General features: G+C 41.2%; 1 protein-coding gene across 1 annotated transcript in view; it reads right to left on the bottom strand.

Moving 5' to 3' along the window:
• The window catches only part of PDE7B (phosphodiesterase 7B), a 240,436-nt gene that overhangs the window by 137,870 nt on the left and 76,244 nt on the right, over positions 1-26,322 (bottom strand). Inside the window, exon 2 of the mRNA XM_067542271.1 lies at positions 25,668-25,728. Within this exon, the coding sequence (XP_067398372.1) occupies positions 25,668-25,728 (61 nt within the window). The remainder of the gene's footprint in view (positions 1-25,667; positions 25,729-26,322) is intronic.

Raw genomic sequence — 26,322 nt, 5'->3', positions numbered from 1 at the left:
TAAAAACCTGGCACATGGAAATGGATACTGGATTGTACATGTTGGGATCAATAACTCCTTGGCATTACGAATCAGTAAGTTCCTACTTAGCTCTGGGTCCCACGGACAAGAAAGAGAGAAAACGTTAAATTGGAGTCATAAACTTAAATTAATGATTATAAAGTGCTTTGATAATTATAAGCACTATATAGTTGCTACGCATTGATATTATAGATGAGATATATAATCCTCTTATTTATTTCTTTATTGAGTCTGATTTCATGGCACAGAATGTCCTGGTACCAGTGACATCTCACTGCTGCTGACCATTCATGTGAATAGCTAAACACAATACCAAGAGGATTCTCCTCCAGGATCTAACATAGTATTTGATGGGGTAATTTAATATTTTGTTTTGTTTTGATTTTTACTTTTAAACATTTTAAAAAGACACTTTTTAGACCCATCTTCAATCATCCATCAAAGCCTCCCCACACCCACACTTTGGTATCTCCCACACATCTGGGCCTTTGCGAATGGACTGCCTTGTGTATATTTAGCCCTTACACAGTTCTTTATATTTTCAAAACACTGCGCACAAACATCAATCAATCATTCCAACACTCTCTATGCTCTCTCTGTTTCACAGATGGGGAAACCAAGGCATAGACAAAGGTCATGAAACACATCAATAAGAATAAAAATAAAAGGCAGGATTTGAATTCAGCTCTACACTGAGACCAGGTCTCCACTCTAACTACCCAGCAGTTAGGCAGTGAGATGATCAAAAACAGCCTACACCCCTTCATGAAGCCCTTTATTTCCCTATCCTTCTTAATCCTAAAATACATGGTGCTGTAATTTTTTTGTTGACTTCAATTTTACACTTTTTGGGTTTAAAAAAACCCCCAAAAAACTATCTTCAAAGCCAGCTATTTTCAGTTTTAAACAGCCTTTGGGTAAAACACTGTGATATAATTGGCTTTTTTGCCTTTTCCTGGCAGTTGCTCAACTGTCTATGAATGAAGGAAATGCAGGAATTAGAAGGAACTCCACTGAACAAAGATGGTTTCTTATTAGTTTGTGCATACTTTTTTTTTTTTTTTTTTTAAATAGGCTGAAATATAGCCCAAGTGCCTTCAAAACCTCAGTGGAATTACACTGACTGCATCAATACATAATGACTGGAAGAGTGGTCCCCAAACTGTGGGGTGCATCCCCCTGGGGGGCACAGAAGAATGTTCAGGGGAGGACATGGTAGGGTCCAGGCCCGCCCCCAAGGAGGGGCAGGAAAGGAGCGCCACCCAGCCCCACTCTGGCCCCAGCAACTGCTCTGGCCCCAGCAATCGCGCTGCTCCACTCTGCCGCCAACCCAGCTCTGCCCTCATTCCCTCCCTGGCCCCAGGTCAGCTCCACCTCTAGCCCCAGCTCCTCCCCCATCCCCAGTTCTGCCCCCAGCTCTGCCGTCAGCCCAAGCTCCACTGCTGAGCCAACTGTGCAGTAATGGAGGGGGGGAGAGGGAGCACAGACAGATTCCATTACTGGTAAGGGGGGGTGCGACAGGAAATATTTGGGCACCACTGGACTAGAGAAAACACAGACATATAATTACATATTCCAATGCTGCTTGTTTCTTTAATAGATGCACCTTTTAGTTTCTCCATAATATTGACTGTTGCACTTCTCAGGCATCCAGAGATGATTTCAACTGGCTTGACTATGACATTTCCTTTCTGGGAGATTTTAAACCTCTTTTCAGAGGTGTGCATTACACACACACTTTGCCATACACAGCAGGGCAGCCTTATGAAGGCACAGAGAAATACAGACTAGAGGTTGTTTTACCAAAAATTAGGATCCCTCCTTGGTAATCTGAACTAGCTAAAGGTGAAAAGACAGCTAAATAAGTACCCGCAGCATCAAATCCCTAACTGTGATAACAGTGTGACTGACAGGTGGATGTGCTAGCATTTGGCTAGCATCCACCATCACGACAAGTGGATCAAAGGTCAACATTGTCCCTTCTAGGAAAACAAAAGCCTTTGTTACAGTATGGCACTAACTGCTCTTCCAAAAGATGTTCCACAGAATCATCAACGATCACAATGAGTTTGAGGTCTTGTCTGACAGATGGATCCTCCAACAGCATATTGACCCTAATACAATGCCACAGCACTGCTTTCGTTTTGAGTCAGAGAAACGAGAGCCACTTACTGAATGATCTACAGTGCTTCTCAAACTTATTTGATCGCGCCCCTCTTCTTTGTGTCTGGAGTAGTTTACACCCTCCTCCCCTGCCACACAAGTACATATACCAATAAAAAAAACCAACATGCAACTCTCACTAAATATGAAAAGCAGCAAGGCATTGACTGACACAGCCCACGATCCATTGTAATAAAAGCAAAAGCAAAATTGCCCTTGCAATTAAATGTGCACACTGAGTCGTGGCAAACGGATTAAAGTATAGATGGCAATGACTTTGTATAATGCTATGCAAGCTTAACAGAAATCCATCCAAATGCACAGCACCATCTTGAGTCCAATGCACAGTGCCAGCTGAGGATCTGATTTCTCTGGAGGGATCAGATTGGCTAGTTATTCATGGTGGTGGGTAAAATGTGCACAATAAGTTTTTTTTCCTAAAGGTTCCATGCCACCCTCAGAATACACTCCGCATGCCCCAGGGAGGCCCGCCCCTCCAGTTTGAGAACCTCTACACCACTCCTTTAATACCACCTACATAGATGTCTTACCCCCCTTGTGCTATAATCACATCAGATTTACAGGTGAAGTAGGATAGAGCTTTAGCACATGGATGTATCATAGTGTCCTGGGTAAAGTCTTACTCACTAGGGCTGGTAAAAAATTTTCTATCTAAATTGTTTTACGATGGAAAATTGGGTTTTCAACTAAACTACCTTTTTTGTATTAAAAAAAAAAGGGGGGGGGGCTGCTTTCTGCAGAATATTTTGATTTGCTGAAAGACCCCAAAAACTTAAAAATTAAGGCGAAAAAAATAATCTAAAAACTGAAAATTTGATTCAGAAATGCTGCCATAGTGCCTCATGAGAATTTTAGTTTGTCTACTTCATGATCCCATTCTCTAGGCCAAGTTTGCCAGCTGACTTACATTTCCCAGGATGCACCTTGGCCAAGAACTCCCATGATGCATTGCAGTGGCTCAGCAGGAGGGGAGATGGTGGTATATCATGGGAGATATAGTCCAGACAGGGAGTCCAGCCCATAGATCAGACTGGGAACAGGCAGTACCTGAACTACAACTCTCATGGGACATGGCAGCAGCATTTCCAGATAGAAAATTTTGGTTTCCAGACAAAATATTTTCAGGCAGAAATTTCTGGGTTTCAGCAAAAAGTTTTCATTTTTTGTTTTTTTCCCTGAAAAAAATATTTTAATGCAAAATTTTGATGAAAACAACTTTTTTGATTAAAACAATTTTTGGTACCCCCTCCAAACAAGCTCTAATACTCACCAGTTACAAAAAACAGACGTATATTAAAGGTTCTCTCCAAATGAACTATAATTGGTTCTGTTTATTTGTAGCCATCTGGGTGGTATGAACAGAAATATTCATATTGCCACAAACACTCACCTGTGTCATAGATTAGAAAATTACAGTGTAATAGGGGTTAAAAGGAACACTGTCAGATCAAATTTGACACAACATTTAGTTTTGTAAAAGCTAACTTCTGCAAAACCCAAAGTCAATAGAAATGTTTCCATTTAAAAAAAAATATCCAATAGAAACATGTTATTTTAACAAACAAACTTCCCCTACAGTGTTTTAAACCCAGACTCTTAACATTGCAGTATTTCGCTAATGCATGAGAACCTAAAGGCAAAACGGAACAGAAACTGACTGGAGGGAAATTCACTAGTTTGTATGCACTGCCGAGACTGAGAGAAATGCAGATAGTAATCTAGCAGGAAAAAGAATATCAAGTAAATTCCGGTTTTCAAAATTCTTTTCATTTTGGTAATTTAAGAAATCATAAAAAGCACAGGGAAGAATTAATATGATCTGAATTAGGGTTTATCCCAAGAGTGCCCCTTTAAAAAGAATTAAAGTAATTATAAAATGGTTATTATTTCTTTCATGCAATGTTGTTGTAGCCATGTAGATCCCAGGATAGTAGAGAGACAAAGTGGGTGAGAGAATATTTTTATTGGTCCAACTTCTGTGGGTGAGCGAGTCAAGCTTTTGAGTTTACACAGAGCTCTTCTTCAAGCCTGGGAAACTTAATCAGAGTGTCACAGCTAATTTGGAGGGGTGTGGCTAGAGTGTAGCTACGGCCTCCACTCCTTCCAGACCAGTTTGCCAGGAAGAGGAGAGCTTGCAGATGTGCTTCCCAGCTGCTCTAGAGGCATTGTGCCTCTTTCTGGAGTGGCGCAGCTCTGCACTCTCTCCCCAGGTTGGGTCTGGGTTTAGACTGACACCAATTCATTACACAGTACATAGCTATCGCTCAAAACAAAAAACGATTGTCCTTGGGTCTTCATCCAAAATACTATTCAAATGGATTGAGTATTTTATATTTTTGGCCACTGACAACCCATTTTCTCTTATTTACACTAAGCAGCCCCATTCACAGCTAAAAGGCTACTTAAATCCTTTATTGTTTTCTACAACTGCAATATGAGTGCCTCAAGAATTCATATAATCTATTGATGACTTTTTTTTGTCCAACCGAGTCTTTAAAATAAGCTATTGAAGATCCCTTCCCCACAGAGTGAGCGCGCGCTGTATGTTCCTATTTATCGTTCCATAACAATAGTAAGGGTTAGGTGTGCAGAAAGAGACTAATCCTTCAGTTCCTTCCATGCCACAAAGTTTCATGAGCGGGGTTGGATGTCTCAATGGGATGCAGTGCCTTTCTCCATAGAGGTGTGCTGCTGTTTATATCTGGCCCGGGATGGTAGTGAATGAAAGTCATGATAATTAAAAAGTCTACTTGAAATGAGTCTGTAATCAAAATGCTGTTCCTACTGGAGTAGTTAAGCATCCATACCACATAGACCCTGGTGCAACTTGTCACTCCTGTAGATAGCTGCAGAAAGAAGACCAAAAAGCAGATGGGCACAGAGCCTGAGCTGCTGAATTATTCCTAGAGGGGATCTCTTTCTGTCTGGGAAGAAGCACAATGGCTGCACAGCACAAGAGATGTTTATGCTGCTACTGCCTATGCTGTGGCTGTTCTGTGGATGGAGGACGTGGGTCTCCAGTGCTGTCAGTCCAACACCTTTCTGAATTTACTATTGGAAATTCACTTAAACTAAAACAAACAAACAAACAAACACAAATAAAAAACCACAACTAGAAAATATTAAAGGGGGGGGGGGAAGAATTTGTGGTGTTTGTTTCAAACCCCCCCTTTCCCATCTTTCTGCAGTGTGCCAAGAACCTTTCTAACTCACATCTGCCTTTGGTTTCCTCTCTGTTTATTCAGTTACCAGTTATCAGGAGACCTCTTGTTTTGTTTCAATGAGCTGTACAATTTGAAGCAACTGTGGTAGCTAAGATGGCTCTTCGACCAACCAGATTCCTTTATGGCACAGAGAATTGGATTGAATTAAAATAGAAATTTCCAACAACAACAACAACATTTTCTCTCCAATCTGTTCTGAGAATTATTATAATATGATTTTTTCCCCACCTAATAAACAATACACAGACTTCAAAGGCCTTGGAGTTTGTTTTCATACAATCAACAGTAAATGAGATTAGACATGTTGATTTATGCTGCTGCAATTCCTTTTTTTTTTTTTTCTAAAGAAAATGAAAATATGTTAACAATTAAAATCACATGAGCTTGGATTCCTCTGGCTCCTAAAATAATAAGATGGATGACTAGTGTGCTTGTCTAAAAAATCTTCTGGGGGAAATCTGCCATGACAGTAAGGGCACTGCATCTCACTGTGGTCATACGTGTTTTTCTTTATTGCCCCGATTAAACCAATGGAGCCGGGCCCGCTCCCTGAGGGTGGCTAAGCTTTGACAGCTGAGCATCTATCACTCATTTTCTCTTTGTCTCTCCAGCAGAGCTGACAGTGGCTGTCATTGATACACAGAGCATGTGCTAACTGAACACTGGACTAATTATTTCCCCATTTCAGGTTCCCTCCAAGTCCGCACACCTCCTTCTACTTTTTTCCTTTTCCTCTGGAACAACCATGTGGTCTTTTTAACTGTAAGACCAGAATGGTTGGAAGTGTTAAGAGCTGGCGACTCCGCTGGAGCTTTCCAAAGCAATATGAAATAATACCAGCATAATAATGGTTTTATTGTATGGCAGGTACTGACTGGAGCCTCTGTACTTGAAGTTCTGGAAATCAAAGGATGAAAAAAGTCACTAGAGAATCTTGGCAGGGGAGTCAGCACAGATGGAGGTAACATTTCAGGCTTTGCTTATAAACACAGTGACCTATCTCTTGATCCACAGGACCCTTTGGATGATTAATGAGCCAGAGCAGATTCTGAAACCTGATTAGATGCCAATTACAAAGGAGCTACTTTTGAAAGAATCATGAGTGACTGGGAGCGGGGAGGGAGGTGGGAATAAAAGTTTAAAAGTAAAAGGGTGTTTTGTTATTGGTGGTGTATTTTGTGTGTGTGGGTTTTTTTTGTTTTTGCATTTAGAAGTAGTTTCTTCAACATGAATTTAAATATGGAGTTTGCTGTGTGGCCTACATAAGGAATTACATCAAAAGCAACAATATTCTTGCCAACTCTTCAAAGGTTAATACTTCCTTGTGAGTCATAGAGCACACAGATTCTCACTTCCCAGCTACCTATACCTGAAATTGACATTCAGGTTGAGTATTTACATCTAGAAAAGAAGTGTTGGTTCATTTTTAATTCTCTATGTTTAGAATGTCCACTTTCTTCTACCCAGCTCTTAAGAGTTTTAATACATCAACAAACCTTTCTTTAATGCAAATATGGGTTTGGAGGGAAATGCAGGAAGTCAGATAAATGCCAGATTGATGGCACTTGCGTGCACGTTACTGTATTTTGGGGATGAGTGGATACATTATTTACTATGACTCACCATATAGGGATAATGATGCTTAACCACTTTGTAAAACCCTTTGAGAGCAAAGGATGAAAAAGGCTATATAAGTACTTGTATATTTGGATTTATAGGGATTATCCCAGGACGAAGCATCACATTTTGGTCTGTGCTATCCTGTCCCTTGGCTTTATGCGACTTCTTTCTGAGGACCTTGAAAGAATGGAAATCGCCCAATCATGGGGCCTTACCTGTAAGGTCATCTTTCCTCCTTTGCAAAAACTTGGGATACAGTTTGGGGTCTGAAGATTAGATGCTACTCTTTAAAATGTGTCAGCAATAATTTCATATGGAATTTTATACACAGAGAGCAGCAGTCAAATCTTTGGGGTTGGTTCTTATGGAGGATAAGGGTTAAAAGCACACATGATGTTTGTTAACCTAACGCCTTTGCTAAAATTTATATGCACTGCAAAAGTTACTTACAACTAAAATCTCCCTTTTTGTTGCCATAGTAATATGTCTTCTTTTACAATGAGGTTGTAAAATTTTGATGATAGAAACAAAACAAAAACCCCTCTCAAAACAACAAATCAAGGTCAGGCTATCGGACCTCTCTTCTTTTTAAAATATCTATTAATGAAGTGAATTTGATGCCAGCATTTCTAAGTACTTTTCATCAGTACACTCCACTCTAAACTCCAGGGATGCTACAATATTGGATTAACTATGTGCAGTACATGCAAAATACAGTGTGGGCAATCTTACCTTTTTTTTTTAACCCTAAGAACACCTATTGAATATTATTCATTCATTTGGATTATATGCTAAACTACATTTTTTATTATAATATTGAAAACGTGTGCTTGGGGTGAAATCCTAGCCCTCTAGTCAATGAGAGTTTTCCCATTGACTCCATCAGGTCCAGGATTTCATCCTGGATGTTTAAATGATAGTTATCTTTTTCCAGGACCTGCCTTCATTTCTGGGTACAAGACAGAGCTGGGGCCACTGCCCTGATAACTTCTAGAGGTCAATGTCATGCATCCAGACAGCAAACTGCCTATCAAAACGCATGCGGGGAGCCTCCCTGATTCAAACTGGGGTGAGCAGGGATCAGTCCTCTACCCAATGGACAAGAGAGAACTCCAAATCTGCTGACTCATTGTTCTGAGTGGGAGCAGAGTGGCGGCAGCTGAATAGTAGAGTAGCTCATGGGATGGGGCCACCATTTTGTAATTTCTCTTCCCCCCCCGCCAGGAGAGATGATTATGGAGACCTCCTAAGAAGTTCCACAGTAAAGGCTATGATGAGATTTGTACTTAAAACAGAATGAAAATCCCTTTATTTTGCATTTTAATATCTGAATTTAGTCTCCATTTTTACATACTTCAGAGGACAGTAAAGATTTCCCCCACAACCCTGCATGCCCATTATGCTATTCTGCCCCTGTATTTCCCTCACAGTCCCTCTACCCACCTCACCCCTCTCCAGAGACCCCTACTCTGCTCCAATTGTACATTCTGGAGGTATGGACAATCTGAGCTGGTCAGGCAGCCATAGTGGAGATTGATGTCTTGTGAGGGGGATGGGAGAGACTAGGTTATGCAGGGGAAATGGAGAGGATAATGGATAACAACATAATTAATCACCATGTTAATAGGTACTTATTAAAAACATAGGGAATTCCCTTACATATAAAAGTAACTTAATTAACTTAAATATAAGGTTGCTCAACTGAATTTTCTGTTAACCCAAATACAAAAAATCCAGGGGAAAAAATCACAGGTAAGCCAAATTTTGCATCAAAACCAACCTCACCTCATGACTTAACACCTAAATATCCTCCTCAGCTCTGCAACAGAAAACCCAGTTCCTCACAATCACCCTCAGATGCAAAACCTGGATGCAGATGTCATACTTTCTCATATACAAATAACACATTTCTCAGTCAGCTTCTTAGAGGAAGAATAAATTGGAGTTTTTGGTGGGTTGATGGTATTTTGTGGTCCTATGGGATTTTGAGCAAGATAGCCTGAAACCACCTCCAGAGAAGAAGGATCTAAAATAAGGGGGCAGTCACTGTTTAATCAAGAATGTAAACAGAAGCTCAAAGGCCTCTGTACCATATAACATGACATTTTGACAGCCAGATCTTTTCAGCATTCTTTTGATTTATTAATTTGTGTAGTCCGGAGAGTGGCACATGAGAGAAATACAGTAGGAACTCTCTCTTCAATAGATTGTAAAAATGATGGCAGACTAAGGTGACCAGACGTTCCAATATTATCTGGACCATCCTGATACAGCGGCTTTGTCTTATATAGGCAACTACACCTCCCCTTCCTCCCCTCTCCAAAAAAAAGTGTCCTGATTTTTCACACTTGCTATCTGGTCTCCCTTCGACAGACCCTCAACAAGGGTCCCAACAGGAGTGTGGGGGCAAACCCCTCCCCATAATTAGTTTAAAGAGGGAGCTGGACAAATTTATGAGTGTGATTGTATGAGAGGGCTGCTTGTGATGGTGGTGGGAGGAGAGCGGGGGAAAAGGGCTCAACAGTCTAGGGAGCACTTCGTATGTTTCAGCTGGCTACCTGCAGGGGTCAGGAAGCAATTTCCCCCTCCCCCCCAATGTATGAGTTTTGTTTTTTATTCCCTTCCTCTGAAGCATCAGGGATGGCCACAGCTGGAGATGGGACATTGGAAGGGAAGGGTGCCAGAGCTCTGAGGTGGCACTGAGCATTCTCCCTCTCAAGTGCTTGGCTGGCTGGTTCTTGCTCCCAGGTTCAAGGTCTAACTGATCGCCACATATGGGGTTGGGAAGAAACTTCCCTCCCCCCCAGGTCAGACTGGCAGTGACCCTGGCATTTTTTTGCCTTCCTCTGCAGTGTGTGCGTGTGGGTCACATGGCAGGATTATCTGCATATATCTCACAATCATTTCCCTGCCACTGTGGGGGCCAGACTGGACCTGAGACTTGGCAACAAAGACACTCCAGCCTTGTCTTAACTTATAAGAATATAGAATATCTACAATCTGCTACGGTGCTGTATCACTGGCAGTTACATTGAGCCCTATTGTTCTCGTGGTTCAATTTCACAGTCATGTAATGTCCAGGCAACAAGAATGGCTCATGAAAAGGAAAATACTATACAGAAACCCCTAACCCTAAATACCCACCATCTGACATAGAAAACCCAGGTCATTTCATTTCTTGGTTTTGATTATTAGACTTTGTCACCATGCATCAAGCAGCCCTCCCTAATAGTCATTTTTTAAACTCATAATCTCATCCAAGCAGGGTCTCCCCAGTACCACTGTGCCCCACTATTCCCAGGTCAATGGCCTCCTTTATGTCAGTGGCCACCTATAAATTCCTAAGACTAAAAGTGCTGCTCATACATCATGATACCCATGGGGTGGGTCATTTTGGACAATCCAAGACTGTGCACTGTAGCTCGCTTGTTCTGGTAGCCACAAATGCAGGACAGCATTTGGACCTACATCAAGTCCTGCAACACCTGTGCTTGAACAAAACCCCCTTACCCTTTGGCCTCCTAATGCCATTTGAGAGCTCGTCTCGGCTCTGGTCATGCATATCTCTTGATTATAGAGTGGGACTACCTGCATCTGAAGGCCACAACACCATACTGACTGTTGTGGATCAGCTCAACAAAATGGCCCATTTTGTACCCTGCACATATCTCCTGACTGTGGAAACTACTGAAAACCTTCTAGTTACACATCTTCCCCAACCATCTTACTACAGACTATAGCTCCTGATTCGTATCAAGGTTCTGGAAGGAGGTATTTCACCTTCTTGATGTTTGGCCCCATGCATCCATCGCACATCATCCTCAGACAGATGGCCAATCGTAATGGGTCAGCCAGGAGCTCGAACAATACTTGTGCTGCTTCCTGAACCACTGTCAAAACAACTGAGTTGTGTTATTCCTGTTTGCTGAATTCACGTATTACAATGCAAAAGAGGCCTCTACCTGATCTAGTCTCTTCTTCTCCAACTATGGTTTACATCCTTGTTTCCAGCCTTCCATCCCCTTACCCACAAAGGTTCCTGCTGCCTCTGACCTGATACAGACAATTCACAAAGCCCAAGCCAAACTAAAAGAGCACCTGGAAGCAACCAAGCCAGTCTACAAACACCACGCTGACAAACACAACCAAGATGCCCTGCCTCTGAATATAGGCTAGAAAGCCTGGCTGTCTCCAAAACACCTACACAGAACAAGCCGACCTGTGCATAAATTAGATCATCAGTATGGAGGCCCTTTCATTATTACTCAGCAGATCAATCCGGTGGCATTTGAATTACAGATCTCTCTATCCTGGAAGATCCAATAGTCTTCCAGGTCTCCCTCCTGAAACGTTTCCTTGACAATCCGTTCCCTGGCAGGCATATACCACCTCCACGATTCAAGTTCAAGAACTGGAGGAGTACCGTGTTCACAACTTCCTGGGCTCCCAAAAGCATAGAAGGACCCTGTACTACTACTAAGTGATCAATTGGGAGGGTTATAGGCCCAAAGAACACTCTTGGAGCCAGCTCATCATGTGCCTGCCCTTGCAAAAGTATAGGCTTTCTGCAGCAATCATCCTAAGAAGTCTGGCCCCACAACATCCAAGAAGAGGGGGTGGTGGTGTCAGGCACCGTGGGTCTCAAGCCTGGTCCCAAAGAGCTGCTGAGCAGAAGACTTACCTTCTGTACCACTGTGCTGCAAGGGCTGATGAGGGAGCTACTTGCTGAGATGCCCTGATCCCTGAAGAAGGGAAAAGTCTCTGAGCAGGTTTGTAGCTCAGTTGGACGTGCTTGGTGGAGCTCACAGAGCGACACAAGAGTGCTGAAGCTGGAGGCGCAGACTCAGAAGCATTGAGGCCATGGGGACTTCCCTTGTGGAAGAGTGAGACTCCCTGAGGGTCTGGCATACTGAAGGGTTATCTCCCAAAGACCGTTTTAAAGCTGGGGCATAGTACAGATTCTATGTATCTGTGATGGGGTCATAGTGGACAAACAACTCAACATGAGCTCCCAGTGTGATGCTGTGATAAAAAGGGATAATATGATCCTTAGATGTATAGGCAGGAGAGAAGTGAATGGGAGTAGAGAGGTGATTTTACCTCAGTATTCGGTACTGGTGAGAAGATATTGGAATACTGTGTACAATTTTGGTATCCATTTCTTAAAAAAAGGATGTTAAAAAATGAAAGGATGCAGAAAAGTGCCATAAAAATGATTCAAGGGCTGGAGAAAATGCCATACAGCAGAGGTCCTCAAACTGTGGGGTGCGACCCCCAGGGGATCATGGAGGAATGTTTGGGGAAAGACTGTGGCAGGGCCCAGACCAGCCCCCATGGGGGACAGAGGAGGCTGGGAGGGAGTGTCACCCAGCCTCTCTCTGCCCCAGCCCCTGGCCCCTGCGCCCAGTTGCGGCTCCTGGCTCTGGCTGTGGCCTCAGCCCCAGGTCCTCCAGCTGACAGCCTTGGCACCCAGCCATGGTCTTGGCCTCTGGTGCCCGGCCCCCACCTCCCCTGCCGCAGCCCCTCGCCCAGCTACAGAGTACAGCTGTGGCCTCAGCTCCTGACCGCAGCACCCATCCTCGGCCACGACCCCGGCCCCTGACTGCAGCCCCTGCTCCCTGGGTAATGAAAGGGGTAATGCGGGGGCATGCTGTAAAAAGTTTGGGAACCACTGCCTTACAGTGAGAGTCTGAAGAAGCTCAATCTGTTTAGTTTATCAGAAAGGAGTTTGAGAGGTGACTCGATTATCATGTCTACGTACCTTCACAGGAAAAAAGTACCAGGTACTAAAGGGCTCTTTAATCTAGCAGAGAAAGGCATAACAAAAAACAATCGGGGGGGAACCCCAAGCCAGACAAATTCAAATGAGAAATTAGGCACAATTTTTTTTAACACTGAGTGTGATTAACCATTAGAACAAATTACCAAGGAAGGGTGGATTCTACATCTCTTGATGTCTTTAGATCAGTGGTTCCCAACCTATGGCCCAGGGGCCAAAAGTGGCCCACTGAGTCTTTCAAAGTAGCCCACCGCTCTCCTCCCGCTGGCTGCAGAAGGGAGCCACTGCCTAAGGACTCAGGCGGAGCGTGTTGCTGCAGGGCTACAAGACCGATGCAAGCTTCTTGGTACAGCCAAGGGGACGGGAGATCAGTGCTCCCCTCCCCCTGGCTGTTGCAGGGAGCATGGCAAAGTGCTCTGCCTGGGTCCCTAGGTGCTGGGGTCCCTGCTGGAGCCAGAGGGAGGGAAGCACTGATTTCCCATCCTCCTGGCTGCAGAAGGGAGCCATTGCCTAGGGACCCAGTTGGAGCGCACAGGGCTACAGGATGCATGCAATTTCCCTGCTGCAGCCAGAGGGATGGGAGATCAGCAAAGAGGCAGCCTCTTCGCCAAACTCCTTCCGTCTGTTTGCAGTGTGGGAGGGAGCACTGCTGGTGTTTGAGGAGGGGCACTTAGCAGGCCACCCACTGGGACTTAGCTGCCAGGCCATGTGATTCAGTGTGTAGTGACAGTCACTCATCTACACTAGTGCTTTGTCTATGAGTGTGACACATTGTGAGTAATTTGTAGGTGTAAAATAGTGAATGTAAATATGAGCACAGTAGCATCAAAATGTTTACTTTAAATATGTAGTGCTTTGTAGTCATTAATTGTGTGTGCATCAATACATCTTTTATGAGTTGATAGAATGGTGGCCCTCCAGAGTTGTAAAAATTATATTTGTGGCCCTCGAGCCAAAAATGTCGGCAACCATTGCTTTAGATCATAGAATTGTAGGACTGGAAGTAACCTCGAGAGGTCATCTAGTCCAGTCTCCTGCACTTATGGCAGGATCAGGCATTATCTAGAGCATCCCTGACAGGTGTTTGTCTAACCTGCTCTTAAAAACTACAAATGATGGAGATTCCACAACCTCCCTAGGCAATTCATTCCAGTGCTTAACTACTCGGACAGTTAGGAAGTTTTTCCTAATGCCCAACCTAAACTGCCCTTGCTGCAATTTAAGCCCATTGCTTCTTGTCCTATCCTTGGAGATTAAGGCGAACAATTTTTCTCCCTCCTCCTTGTAACAACCTTTCATGTACCTGAAAACTGTTATGTCCCCTCTCTGTCTTCTCTTCTCCAGACCAAAACCCAAACCCAATTTTTTCAATCTTCCCTCATTGGTCATGTTTTCTAGTCCTTTAATAATTTTTGTTGCTCTTCTCTGGACTTTCTCAAATTTGTCCACCTCTTTCCTGAAATGTGGCACTCAGAACTGGACTCAACTGAGGCCTAATCGGTGTGGAGTAAAGCTGAAGAATTACTTCTTGCATCTTGCTTTCAACACTCCTGCTAAAACATCCCAGAATGATGTTTGCTTTTTTTGCAACATTGTTAAACTGTTGACTCATATTTAGCTTGTGATTCACTATGGCCCCAGATCCCTTTCTGAAGTATTCCTTCATAGTCAGTCATTTCCCATTTTTTTCCATGCAACTGATTGTTCCTTTCCAACTGCAATACTTTGCATTTGTCCTTACTGAATTTCATTCTGTTTACTTCAGAGCAGTTCTCCAGTTTGTCCAAATCATTTTGAATTTTAATCCTATCCTCCAAAGCACTTGCAACCCCTCCCAGCTTGATATTGTCTGCAAACTTTATAAGTGTACTCTCTATGCCATTATCTAAATCATTGATGAAGATATTGAATAGACCGGACCCAGAACTGATCCCTGTGTGACCCCACTCGATATGTCCTTCCAACTTCACTGTGAACCACTGATAACTATTCTCTGGGAATGGTTTTCCAACCAGTTATGCATCCACCTTTTAGTAGCTTCATATAGGTTGTTAATAACAAGGTCATGGGAGACAGTATTAAGAGCCTTACTAAAAAGTCAAGATATATCACATCTACTGCTTCTCCCCAGCCACAAGTCTTGTTACCCCATCAAAGAAAGCTATCAGGTTGTATATGTTTTTCTGAGAGATACGCTTTAGTCAAACTCAATTTATTGGGCTCATTGCAGGGGTAACTGTGTGAAATTTAATGGCCTGTGATATGTGGGAGATCAGAGTAGATGGCCCCTTTTTGCCTTAAAATCTGTGAATCTATGAAATACTCACAAAGTGAGAGAAGCGAACGGTTAGGTGGGGTCAAAGAAAGTGGGTTGTACATTATTAGATGTATGTTGCTCATCTGATGGATTGAATAGGATTTTATTCTATTCTGGGCCATTTACCACATGAGGGTGTTGCTGATCTTAGGAAGGAAGAATCCCATGCACAGCTATAGACTGGGGACCAACGAGCTAGGCAGCAGCTCTGCAGAAAAGGACCTGGGGGTAACAGTAGATAAAAAGCTGGATATGAGTCAGCAGTGTGCCCTGGTTGTCAAGAAGGCTAATAGCATATTGGGCTGCATTAGGAGGGGCATTGCCAGCAGGTCACAGGAAGTGATTATTCCCCTCTATTCGGCATTGGTGAGGCCGCATTTAGAATATTGTGTCCAGTTTTGGGCCCCCCACTACAAAAAGGATGTGGACAAGTTGGAGAGAGTACAGCAGAGGGCAACAAAAATGATTAGGGGGCTGGAGCACAGGACTTATGAGGAGAGGCTGAGGGAACTGGGCTTGTTTAGTCTGCAAAAGAGAAGAATGAGGGGGGATTTGATAGCGGCCTTTAACTACCTGAAAGGGGGTTCCAGGGAGGATGGGGCTAGGCTGTTCTCGGTGGTGGCAGATGACAGAACAAGGAGCAACGGTCTCAAGTTGCAGGGCGGGAGGTCTAGGTTGGACATTAGGAAAAAGTTTTTCACTAGGAGGGTGGTGAAGCACTGGAATGGGTTACCTAGAGAGGTGGTGGAATCTCCATCTTTAGAGGTTTTTAAGCTGAGGCTTGACAAAGCCCTGGCTGGGATGATATAGTTGAAGTTAGTCCTGCTTTGAGCAGGGGGTTGGATTAGATGACCTCCTGAGGTCCCTTCCAACTCTAATATTCTATGATTCTATGCTCTCCAGCTCAAAATAACTCCAAAAGGTGTCCACTCCATCAGATAACTACAATTTCTACTGTCTCACGGATCCTCATGCCCAACCCTAGCCTGAATTCACATTATTTTTCATCTTCTACAATTAGATGGGTATCAGTAGGAGATATTTTCATCAGCACCACTCCCGGGATAGAAAAGTGCTGTGATTAACTGCACATTGTGTAGAGATGCTTTCTCATATGCACAGAAAGGTAGGAGGAGAGTATTTACTACCTTAAGATTGGCTTTGGCCATGTATTGAAATGCTGCATGGGAGCTCAAGCTAACCTCAAACTTTCAAGAGCAGCTCTCACTTTTATGCTTCCTTCTCCAATAAGAGCTTGTGCCACGTTCCCAGGCAACAGGAACTGGAGGGTAGTCATATTCATTTGAACCTGTCCTATACTCTTTTGAAACACCAAAATCCCTCAGTGCAACACATAAAAACACCTGTTTTGCAAGGCCCGTCTGGTAATGTGATAAAACATTTCTGCACAGCAGAAGTGTCCTGCAGTTAATAGAGATGGGAGAGAAATCTCTTTCAGGTACTTATATGGCCCCATATCACAGTGGTATGTGTTTATCCTCACAACATTATGAGGTAGGGAAGTGCTATTAGCTCCACTTTACAGTTGGGGAGCAGAGGTGCAAACAGACTAAATGATTTGTCCAAAGTCACAGAGGAAGCTGGTGGGGAAGTAAGGAATGAAATCCAGATCTCCTAACTCTTAGGATAGTGACCAAACCACTGGACCCTCCTTCCATCTACCCAAACCTCACCACCAAACACCCATAGAATCTCAAGGAAAACTAATCTACATTTTTGTAATTGGTCCGTCTCTTTATGATGTCATGGGATAAACAAAACCCCCAGATTCAAAACACTTCCAAACTTTGTTGTGAGGATAGGGTTCAAAATTCATATTTTGTGATGTGAGCTTATATCTAACAATTAGTCTTTGTTTCTTTGGTAATTGCTTGGTGATACCTAATAATTTCATAATCTGTGCAATTTCCTGAAGATTACTGGGTAGCTACCCATAGTAGCCATGATTTATTGGTAGGCAGAAGCCATGGAATTTTTCCTCCTCTAAACTATCTGGTCGTTGGCTCTAAACATTCATAAGGTTCCCAGTCAAGGAATGCATTTTTCCTTTCTGTATATTTTTTCTGTGGTCTGCATTATCATCTGTAAAATATAGTAAGACACATTGTTTATCTTGGTCTTGAGTTTTCACACCTTTGTATGGCTTCCCAATTTCATCTCCCCTGTCTAGGTATTTCACAAATAAACAACTGCAAGTAATAAATTATCACTCTGGATTCAATCGTGATCCTGAAAACAAAGCTCCAGTAACAGAGACAATGCTCATGGCAACTAAGAGGGAGTGGGACTGGGATCTGAATCCCTAGACTCGAAACAAGGTTCAGGCAATGTGCAGCTACTGTTTGGCATGGGAGAGTAGCAGAAGTGCCCTCCTGCTCACCTTTTATAGGACTATGGCAATGTGGATTTGCACAGTTCATGGACTTACTCACTATGTTACTAGCATGTTCCCCTTCTGGTTAGTCAGTTGCAAAGAATCACCATAGTGATGTCTGTATCGCATTGTGGGTGCAGCGTCTTCATGTGTGTTCCCCATTACTTGTGCTCCTGCTTTCCTGACACTCCCATTTTTCTCTTGCACTGAGTTCTGATGCAGGAGACAATCTTGCCCTTCATAAACAACATGCTGGTCCAACACTGTATTGGAAGACCCTGAGAGTCCAAGTTGCCTACATTCTGAGCATGGCATGGAAACTAAAAGTGACAGACTGGTGGGCATGAGAACTCAATAGAACATTTATTTGTCAAAGGGTTTAACAGAGTACACACTCCATCATTGTGCCACTAGCCCTTGTATTTTCATTTTATGCCAATCAAAACAGGACCTCTTTTGTCTTTATTAACATGAGGCTTGTGCCCAAACCCACAGAGAGAAGATAAACATCAGTTGGCTTCTCCAACAAGATACGTATAATTGTCCCTAGACAAAGGAAACATTTAAAAAAAAATACAAAATGAACTGAAAACTCTGAGATCTCTATTTGCATTTAAAATCCTCCATCTCCCCTAAGAGTTTCTATTTATTGTACTGATCTCTACTAATTAAAATAAGTATTCATCAGACGTTATAGTAGATATTATAGTCTGTCAGAATGTGGTCCAAAGACAACTTGTTTATTCTGACTATTTGAACCTGTAAAACAGATCAAGTAAAAATCTCTTGCTTTCCCATATGCTGCTCTTTTAGAAGACTGTGTTTGGGTGAAATTTCTAAAACTAAAGAATGCCAAAAAAATTCAAGATTATACTATATATAAATAAGTTTATTATTAATTATATATTATAGATAAATAAATTAAATATTCTATATTAAAACAAATAAATGCCATAAATAAATAAATGTGGAGATATATATATATATATATAAATGCCAACCTCAGCATTTTGGTGGATGCTTATGAAAAAGTGTTTTGCCCTTTTCCCCAACTGTAACTGACATGATAAAGCTGAAATATTCACAATTAAAAAGAGTTGCCACAACACACATCCAGCGTCTAAATTCCCATACAGCTTGAAGCCTATTGTCTGCATGTGTTTTTTATACTAACAGATTATAGCATCATAGAAATGCAGGGCTGGAAGGAACCTGGAGATGTCATCGAGTCCAGCACGCAGTGCTGAGGCAGGACCAATTAAATCTAGACCATCCGTGGCTGGTGTTTGTCCAACCTATTCTTAAAACATCCAATGATGGGGATTTCACAACCTCTTTTGGAAACCCATTCCAGAATTTAATTACACTTATATCTAACCTAAATTTCCCTTGCTACAGATTAAGTGTGGTTTGCTGTTTAACTACATAAAATTCCATTGTCACAATCAACTATAAGAGTTCCAGCAGAAATCTGTCATGGTTATAGAGCATAGATCCCTCAGTATGAACTGACATTATAAACCTTAATGGTCTATCACATCAATGATCCATGATTAGAGGTCCCAAACAGCATAAAATAATGGCAGAAAAGATAAGAGCTGTAATGCTCTATCATGCCAATAATAACCATGGATTAAGCACCATTGAGATCACAATACTGTAGTTTCAAGGAAGTTATTTCAGTGTAAATGCCATTATCACCGAATGCCATCTTAAAAAAATATTTAAAATGAAACAAAAAATAGATTAAATCTGCATTGAAATAATGCTGAAGATTTTAATTTATCCCAGACACAAAAATACTCAAAATGTACTCAGATGATTGTATAAAGGTTCTGAACAGGTTAGTGAACAAAATGAGGTCTTTCCAAGAAATATATTCTGATCTTTATGTACCAGGATTTAAATGTGTAAAAATGAGGATATGCTGTATGCTTATGTGGTGCGGTTGATCAGGACTGACATGTAAATTTAGTATATTAGTATTTTATGTAGCAGCTTTCAATTCAAAATGATACCCAAAAAGACACTGGGCCAAGTTCACTGCAAGTGTAGATGGATGCAACTGCCCTGTCCAGCATCTCTGCACCCAAGTTTGAGCATCATCATTTGGAGAAAGCACTGATACTAGATTATATATTGATATCTTGAGTGCAAATACTCCAGATGCATTCCAAGATTATGAAACTAACAAAGCAGCGCTGCAAACCACCTAGACCCTAATGTGTCAGAAGGGTGGAAACAGAAATTTAGCCTCCCTCTGCCCCTTTGGGTTCCTTGAAAGCAGAGCAAGAAATGAATAGTTCCAAACCTTAGTGTTATGGATCATGGAACTGATGGAGAATTTCTCGTCTCTCTCTTCCCCCTTTCACACCACCTTTGTAGGGAAGAGTACAGTCCACAAAGTGCATAATCTACAGTGATGTGCAATCTCTCAGTATAAGACTTTGAGATGCTTCTTGTTGAGTGATATTCTATTTTGGTACTTCCTCCCCATAGAAAACTGTAAGAGAATGGAAGGGGACAAAAAGAGGGTGTGTTGGTGGATCAGCCTAAAGCTAGCTTTATAACATTTGTTGTATAGTTCATGCACAGAGCTCAGTGTACCCTAAGGCCAACAACTCTGCTTCAAAGAAATCAATGCATATAGACTATGCATACAGGCTATGCATTCTTTGAAAGTTACTCAAACATTCACTCTATGCTGCACTGTAACAGTGATTCTGTGCTGAAAGAAGTCTTGTGGGAATGCCCTGCAATGTCAAGAGGATAATTATTATTTAGTGTGAAAGTAAACAAGAGTGTTGTGAGCATTAATTATTTATTCCTAGGGATCCTCATTAACTCCAAAACTGTTCACACACTGAATGGCATAATATCAGGTAACATTTTAGGATAACAACAATTATTTTGTGTCTGAAAATGGTCTATATCTGGAGTACATTGTTGGTCCTGATTTTGTTTCAAATGTTCAAGTCTTTTGGTAACGTAAGACTTGCTGGTATCAGTGAAGAAAGGGTAAGTGTAGCACAGCCTGTATGGTAGTGGTGTTCCTCTGTCATTAGTCATAGGAAAAGGGAGTTCCTAATACACTGATGCTATAGGTAGGAGGAATAGAGATATTGGAATTTAGAAAACAGCAACTAGGTAGAGGAATGCGTAGGTACTTAGAGCAACTACAATGATATTTTGCTGTCTAAGGGCTTGATCCTGCCCTCATTTGAAGACAACAACAAAATGTATACAATGGCTTCAAAAGTGCAGGGTCAGACCTTAATGCTTGATACTAATTTCCCAGGTTTCTGTAAGAAAAATAACTGTTAAACAAAAAGCCATGACATTTAATGATGATCCAAGGGTGCTTCCTCAGTGCAAGTTATAAATACGTGCTGGGTGCAGGGTATGGTTATCAACTGAACAGTGCACACCCGCATGTTGTTACAGAAAAATGTTCTCCTTCCTGTTACCTTCCATTTCACATGGCTACTGTAAAACAGCAAAACTTGCCTTGTATTTGAAGATCTTTCTTGTATTTTGTCTTCAGTTGGGCCTTTACTATTAAATGGCTCTCATCTACTTATTGTGGTAAGGAGGCTTGGGACAAGCTTGTCCTGGAAAGGGGCATCAAAAAAGATCTAGAAGTACTGAGATACTATGTAGATAAATATTGATAGATATTGACCTTAAAAAGCTAAACATATAGCAATTTAGACTCTGATCCCACAAAGGCTTACATATGTGCTTAATTTTATGCCCCGTGAGCAGTCTCACTATACACAGTGTAGACAGATATTGTTCTTGAATGTCATATTTTACCATTTAAATTGCACTGAATTTTATTTCCAATGAATTGAAAATAAATGTACATCTGTTCAAAGAGAAATACTCTTGGGCCTCCTGGGTTGTGTTGGAATATGCAGATATGCAACTCTGAGAGGTTTCTGAAATATAGTACAAAACTTCAGGTGCATTGAGATTCTACTCCGGTTTATTATCTATTTTTTAAGTGCTGACATTAATATTTTTGCGAAAAGGTGATAATATACCAGCAACTTATGGTTTGTTTTGCCTTTTTTTTTTAAACGTGACTCCTCAGTGTACAAATAAATTTCAACCTGCTTGTTTCACACTAAAGTATTTCTTCGGCTTTAGAAGGCGGGAGTGGTTTGCCCATGTATTGTTTTCCGGGAAGTATCCAGGGACTCCCACCATAATGTCTACAGGGCTAAATTCTTCCATCCATTATATCCATTCAACCCTGTTGATATTAGTGGGGCAATGGGGGCATAACAGAGGGCAGATTTTGCTAACATACGTTGCTAGTGTTGACAGTTGCTGCTGCTAGGAGCTACATCCTATTACCAAAGCACTAGGCAGACTTTATTAGGAGATTCTGTCTTCTGCTTGCTTAGAGTCTGTCATTTACAGGTTGGGAAGATACAGCTAGAGATTTTTCCAGAAGAAATGTGAATTTCTCTTGCTAAAATAGTCTGAGTTAAAGTTAATAAGAGTCGAATACAAGCCTAATGGCTATCCCATGAGAAGTGTGTATGTGCTTTCTTTCCAGTGTTATAAATTCAGCTCAAGCTGAATAATGAGTTTTTTCTCATTTTCTGTAGACTTGATCCTTGCAGACATAGTATGAGGAATACTTGCTTTGTAATAATAGCAGTTTCCTCACAAATAGCCACTTAGAATTCATCCAAGAAAAAAGCAGCCCAAAAAGGAAGAAAGCTTCCCCCTAGCAAACTACTGAACATAAAATTGTTGCTTTAGGGCCTCACACTTCCTCCCTCCATACCAGCATGGAGGGGTGCCTGGCTCCTCAAAAGAAGGGTATTGTTTCAGTGGCATTTTTCTCCTATTTACTACCGGATACATGTGTTCAAAAATCAGGTATTTGGCCCTATATGGAATGAGTTTCATGGATTCAGCTATGTCCTCAGTGTCTGTTTGCCGACAGCAGAAAAGCCACCATGTGTTTGAACACAGTTGGCAGTTTCAGCCCATTGTTGGAATAGCAAGCATTCTACAAGCCAAGACTGAGGGTACTGGCAAAGCTGCATACAATAGGCCGCTTACTTACATAAGCATCAAATTTGCCCACCCACACACACACACACACACACACACACGATTTTTTCCCTGGTCAAAATTTCTTAATATTGAGATGCTTGAATCCTCCAGGTCCATGCAAATAATTTTTCCACCTCTAAATGAAAAACAAACGTTAAAAATAGTTAAGCAAACATGTCCATTTTGCCTTGAAGTGGGGTAGGAAGTAGAAAGATGGAGCTGATCAAATACTTCTACACTGGTTAAAGTTTACAGCTTTGCGGAGCAACCTGTAGGCCTTATTGGTATTTTTCTTTAAAGCCTTAGGGGCCTGATCCTGTATTCCTTGTATACTCAAAATTCACACTGAATTGCATAAGGAATGTGGGATAAGGCCTTAAATAGCTAAACATATATCAATTTAGACTCTGATCTTGCAAAGACTTACATGTGTGCTTGACTTTATGCCCTGTGACCAGTCCAACTATACACAGTGTGCATAAGTCTTTGCAAGATTCAGCCTTATTGTGTTTTAAAAACAAAGACACACCGACATGACTACCTAGGATTTCATGGTTACCTCTGTGCTGCACATGATTATTTAGGACTTCAGAGTTAGACAATTAATCAGTTAGGACCCATATCCATCTATTCCAAAAGCACATCATCCTACCGTGTTAGCAGTACAGGGCCTATGACATGGATAAGCAAGTCAGTAGTGTGAATGCACTACACACACACACTTTCTCTTTATCTGGTTCTTAGCAGTATGTTCAGAACTAATTTAAAGAAATATGCCACACTTTCCGCCTGTTTTTATACAATAACTGAATGGAGATGGCCTTTTTTACCAATACTGTACTTTGTACCAGTAGACACAGTCTGATGGTGTCGATTAGGTCACAAGGAAGGAAGCTCTTCAGTTGTATGGGAAAGCAGGGGACTTTCAAAATATTTCTATATTTTTAAAAAAGGTATCACAACCATGTTAATGAAAACACGTGTTTAACAAATAGACTTAACTCAGAACTCTGCTGGACTCCAGCTTTTAAATGCATTCAAACGGTAGCTGCATTTCCTACGACAAAGCTATATTATCCAACTGCCAAAACGGAAGGATATTATTCTCTCTTCTTTTTTATGAAATTTAAGACACTTTAAAAAAAAATCCCTGCTCATGATTTACGCTTCCATATGTCGCAGTTTTCCTTTAAGAACTGCTTTGTGTGCATGCTCTTCATTTGTTCCCCATAGTGTTAAAGGAAGAGGTGGATAAGGGCTCACTTTATTTCAGCCCTGGCAGGAGGATAGTCTCAAGAATTTACAGTTCAATCCTGCAGTCCTTACTCAAGGAAATGACCCATTCATTCACATTTTCTCTGACCAAAGGCTGTTTTTAGATCTTTTTGCCCCTAATATATATTATTATATTGTTCTTCTATGTAATAATAATAATGCTGTTTATTTTTTTCAGAACTAGCATGGCAAATCAAACAAGCTAATATAACAAACCACTACAAAACAAATTGACACATAGCAGTTGATTTCAGTATTAGTTCCAAAGAATATGCAGTTTTGCAATTTCAACATTTTACAAATAATGGGCAAGATCCTCAGCCAGTGTAAATCAACATAATTTCAATGGATCAAGTTATGCTGATTGACATCAGCTGAAGGTCTGGTCCCATTCTTGGGAATTTATGTACCTGAATAATTTTTAAATGTGTTAATGCATTTTATAAAAATTCTAAACACAAAGAAGTGCCACTTTATACTACAGGTGCCTGGTTTGCAAAAATTCACATTTCCAAATAAATGCTGTTAAAAACAAATTTGATCATTGGTTTAGACCTTGTACAACAGGTTTCATTTTTTTCAAGAGGAATTCTGTATATTGTGTATATCCATATCACAGCTCATAACTGAAATGCAGTTATGTGTTTGTTCAAACAGGGATTATTTTGGGGAAGTGTTATGCAGGAGATCAGACTAGATGATTATAGTTGTCCCTTTTGGCCTCATAATTTATGAATCTACACATCCATAATTCTAGCTGTGTTGATGGGCACCACTAGAATTATATTCTTTTTTAGTAAGTAAAAAGCTCACAATTAAGACTATACAGGCTACATCTGAAGGAAATTATTCCTTCCTGTCTATAAAGTGGAACATTTGCTGCCATACTGGAACGGTTGCTATAGTAGTGAAAGTTATGGAAGGTTTAAAACCAACTCACCTATTTTTTTAAAAGAAAAACGAAGGGAAACTCTTGAAACAACATTCCCTCCCCTCCCCGCAAGCTCTTCAAGTATTCTTGGAATATGAACACATAATATTTATGGGACAGATTTTGATACCCTTATGAAGAGTAAGTCAGTGGGACTGCTACAGGAGAAAGGTTTTCTACTCAATATAAGGGTATCAGACTCTGACCCTATATTATTAATAATGTTTGAGTGCCAATGCCATGCATCGAAGTATAACTGAACTGTGTATTCTATACACTTTTAGCAGATTTGGAAATCCTGAGGAGGCTTTAGTAAGCCAGGACTTTTCAATCAACATTAAGACGATTTTAATGATCTCTCTTTTGATATATGGTTAATTAAATTGAAGGTCCGACTTTTGCTTTCAGTTAAGCAAGTATAAATCCAGAACAATTCCACTGACTTCAGAGGAGTTACTCTGGATTCACAGTAATCTAACAAAGTACAATTTAGCTCCAAGTGGGTGATTTTTTTCACACAAGTAGTCTAGCCTGCTTAGTTACAAACCCATCAAGTATGCCCCTCCAGTAAAACAGCAATTTGGAAGGATCTGCAAATACTTATTATAACCTGTTGTCAGAAGTCACTCAGTCAACAATACAATACAAACGAAACAGAAAAATCATTATAATCAGCTAGTTTACGTGTATTTGGTATCTGAGAGCATCCAGTTGTAATTCCTACCAGTTTTTCCCCAGCTAACTATCCTTTATAGGCTGAAGCCTAATTTAGAAAAGAAGCACCACAGACAACAGCATATACTTCCATACACCAAAGCTCATAGCAAAAGAGGAAGGATTCTTACCGAGCATGCAAACACATTTGGCATTCTGATCAGGACTATCAAATGAGATTTCTCCACACCTCTGAAAGAAAAAGAGGGACATATTTAATGTGAGACCCTATGCAGTGTTTCTAAAACTTGTATATCTGTGTTCTCTGCTGCCTTTATTCCCCTCTGCACTGGTAAGATACAGAGATCTATGATTCAAGGGCAGATGACATGGTTGGGAGTTTTTCTGGTAGCCCAAATTCTAGGATGAGAAAGCAACAATCTGCTTATATTGAATAAGGATGAGTAATTTCTCACAGCTCTTTCTCTTGCTGTGAGCACAGTATTAATTGAATATTTGCAGGAACGACTGTGAGTGGAACTGGGTAGAAAATGAAATTCGGACTTGATTAGTTTAAGGTGTTCTAATTTCAAGTGGTGGTATGAAATTTAGATGGGAGACTTGGTGAAATGGCACTCATGGCACTCAGAGAAATAACAGAGAAAGCGAGTTTAGCACATCATTTCTTGGGAAGGCATGAATCTGATGAGGAAACTTCAACAGCCTTGGGTAAATATTGATACTTTTCTGTGGCTCAGATTTCAAGTACACCACTCATTGTGTAGTGTACTTAAAATTGGTTAATGGACAGGGGAACTCTAGATATAAAAGAATTTGTCAGACCCT

The sequence above is a fragment of the Emydura macquarii genome, unplaced genomic scaffold (genome assembly GCF_026122565.2).
Source record: "Emydura macquarii macquarii isolate MOO-44397 ecotype Brisbane River unplaced genomic scaffold, CSIRO-AGI_Emac_v2 contig_705, whole genome shotgun sequence".
Taxonomy (NCBI): domain Eukaryota; kingdom Metazoa; phylum Chordata; order Testudines; family Chelidae; genus Emydura; species Emydura macquarii.
This window is presented reverse-complemented; position numbering and strand designations above follow the sequence as displayed.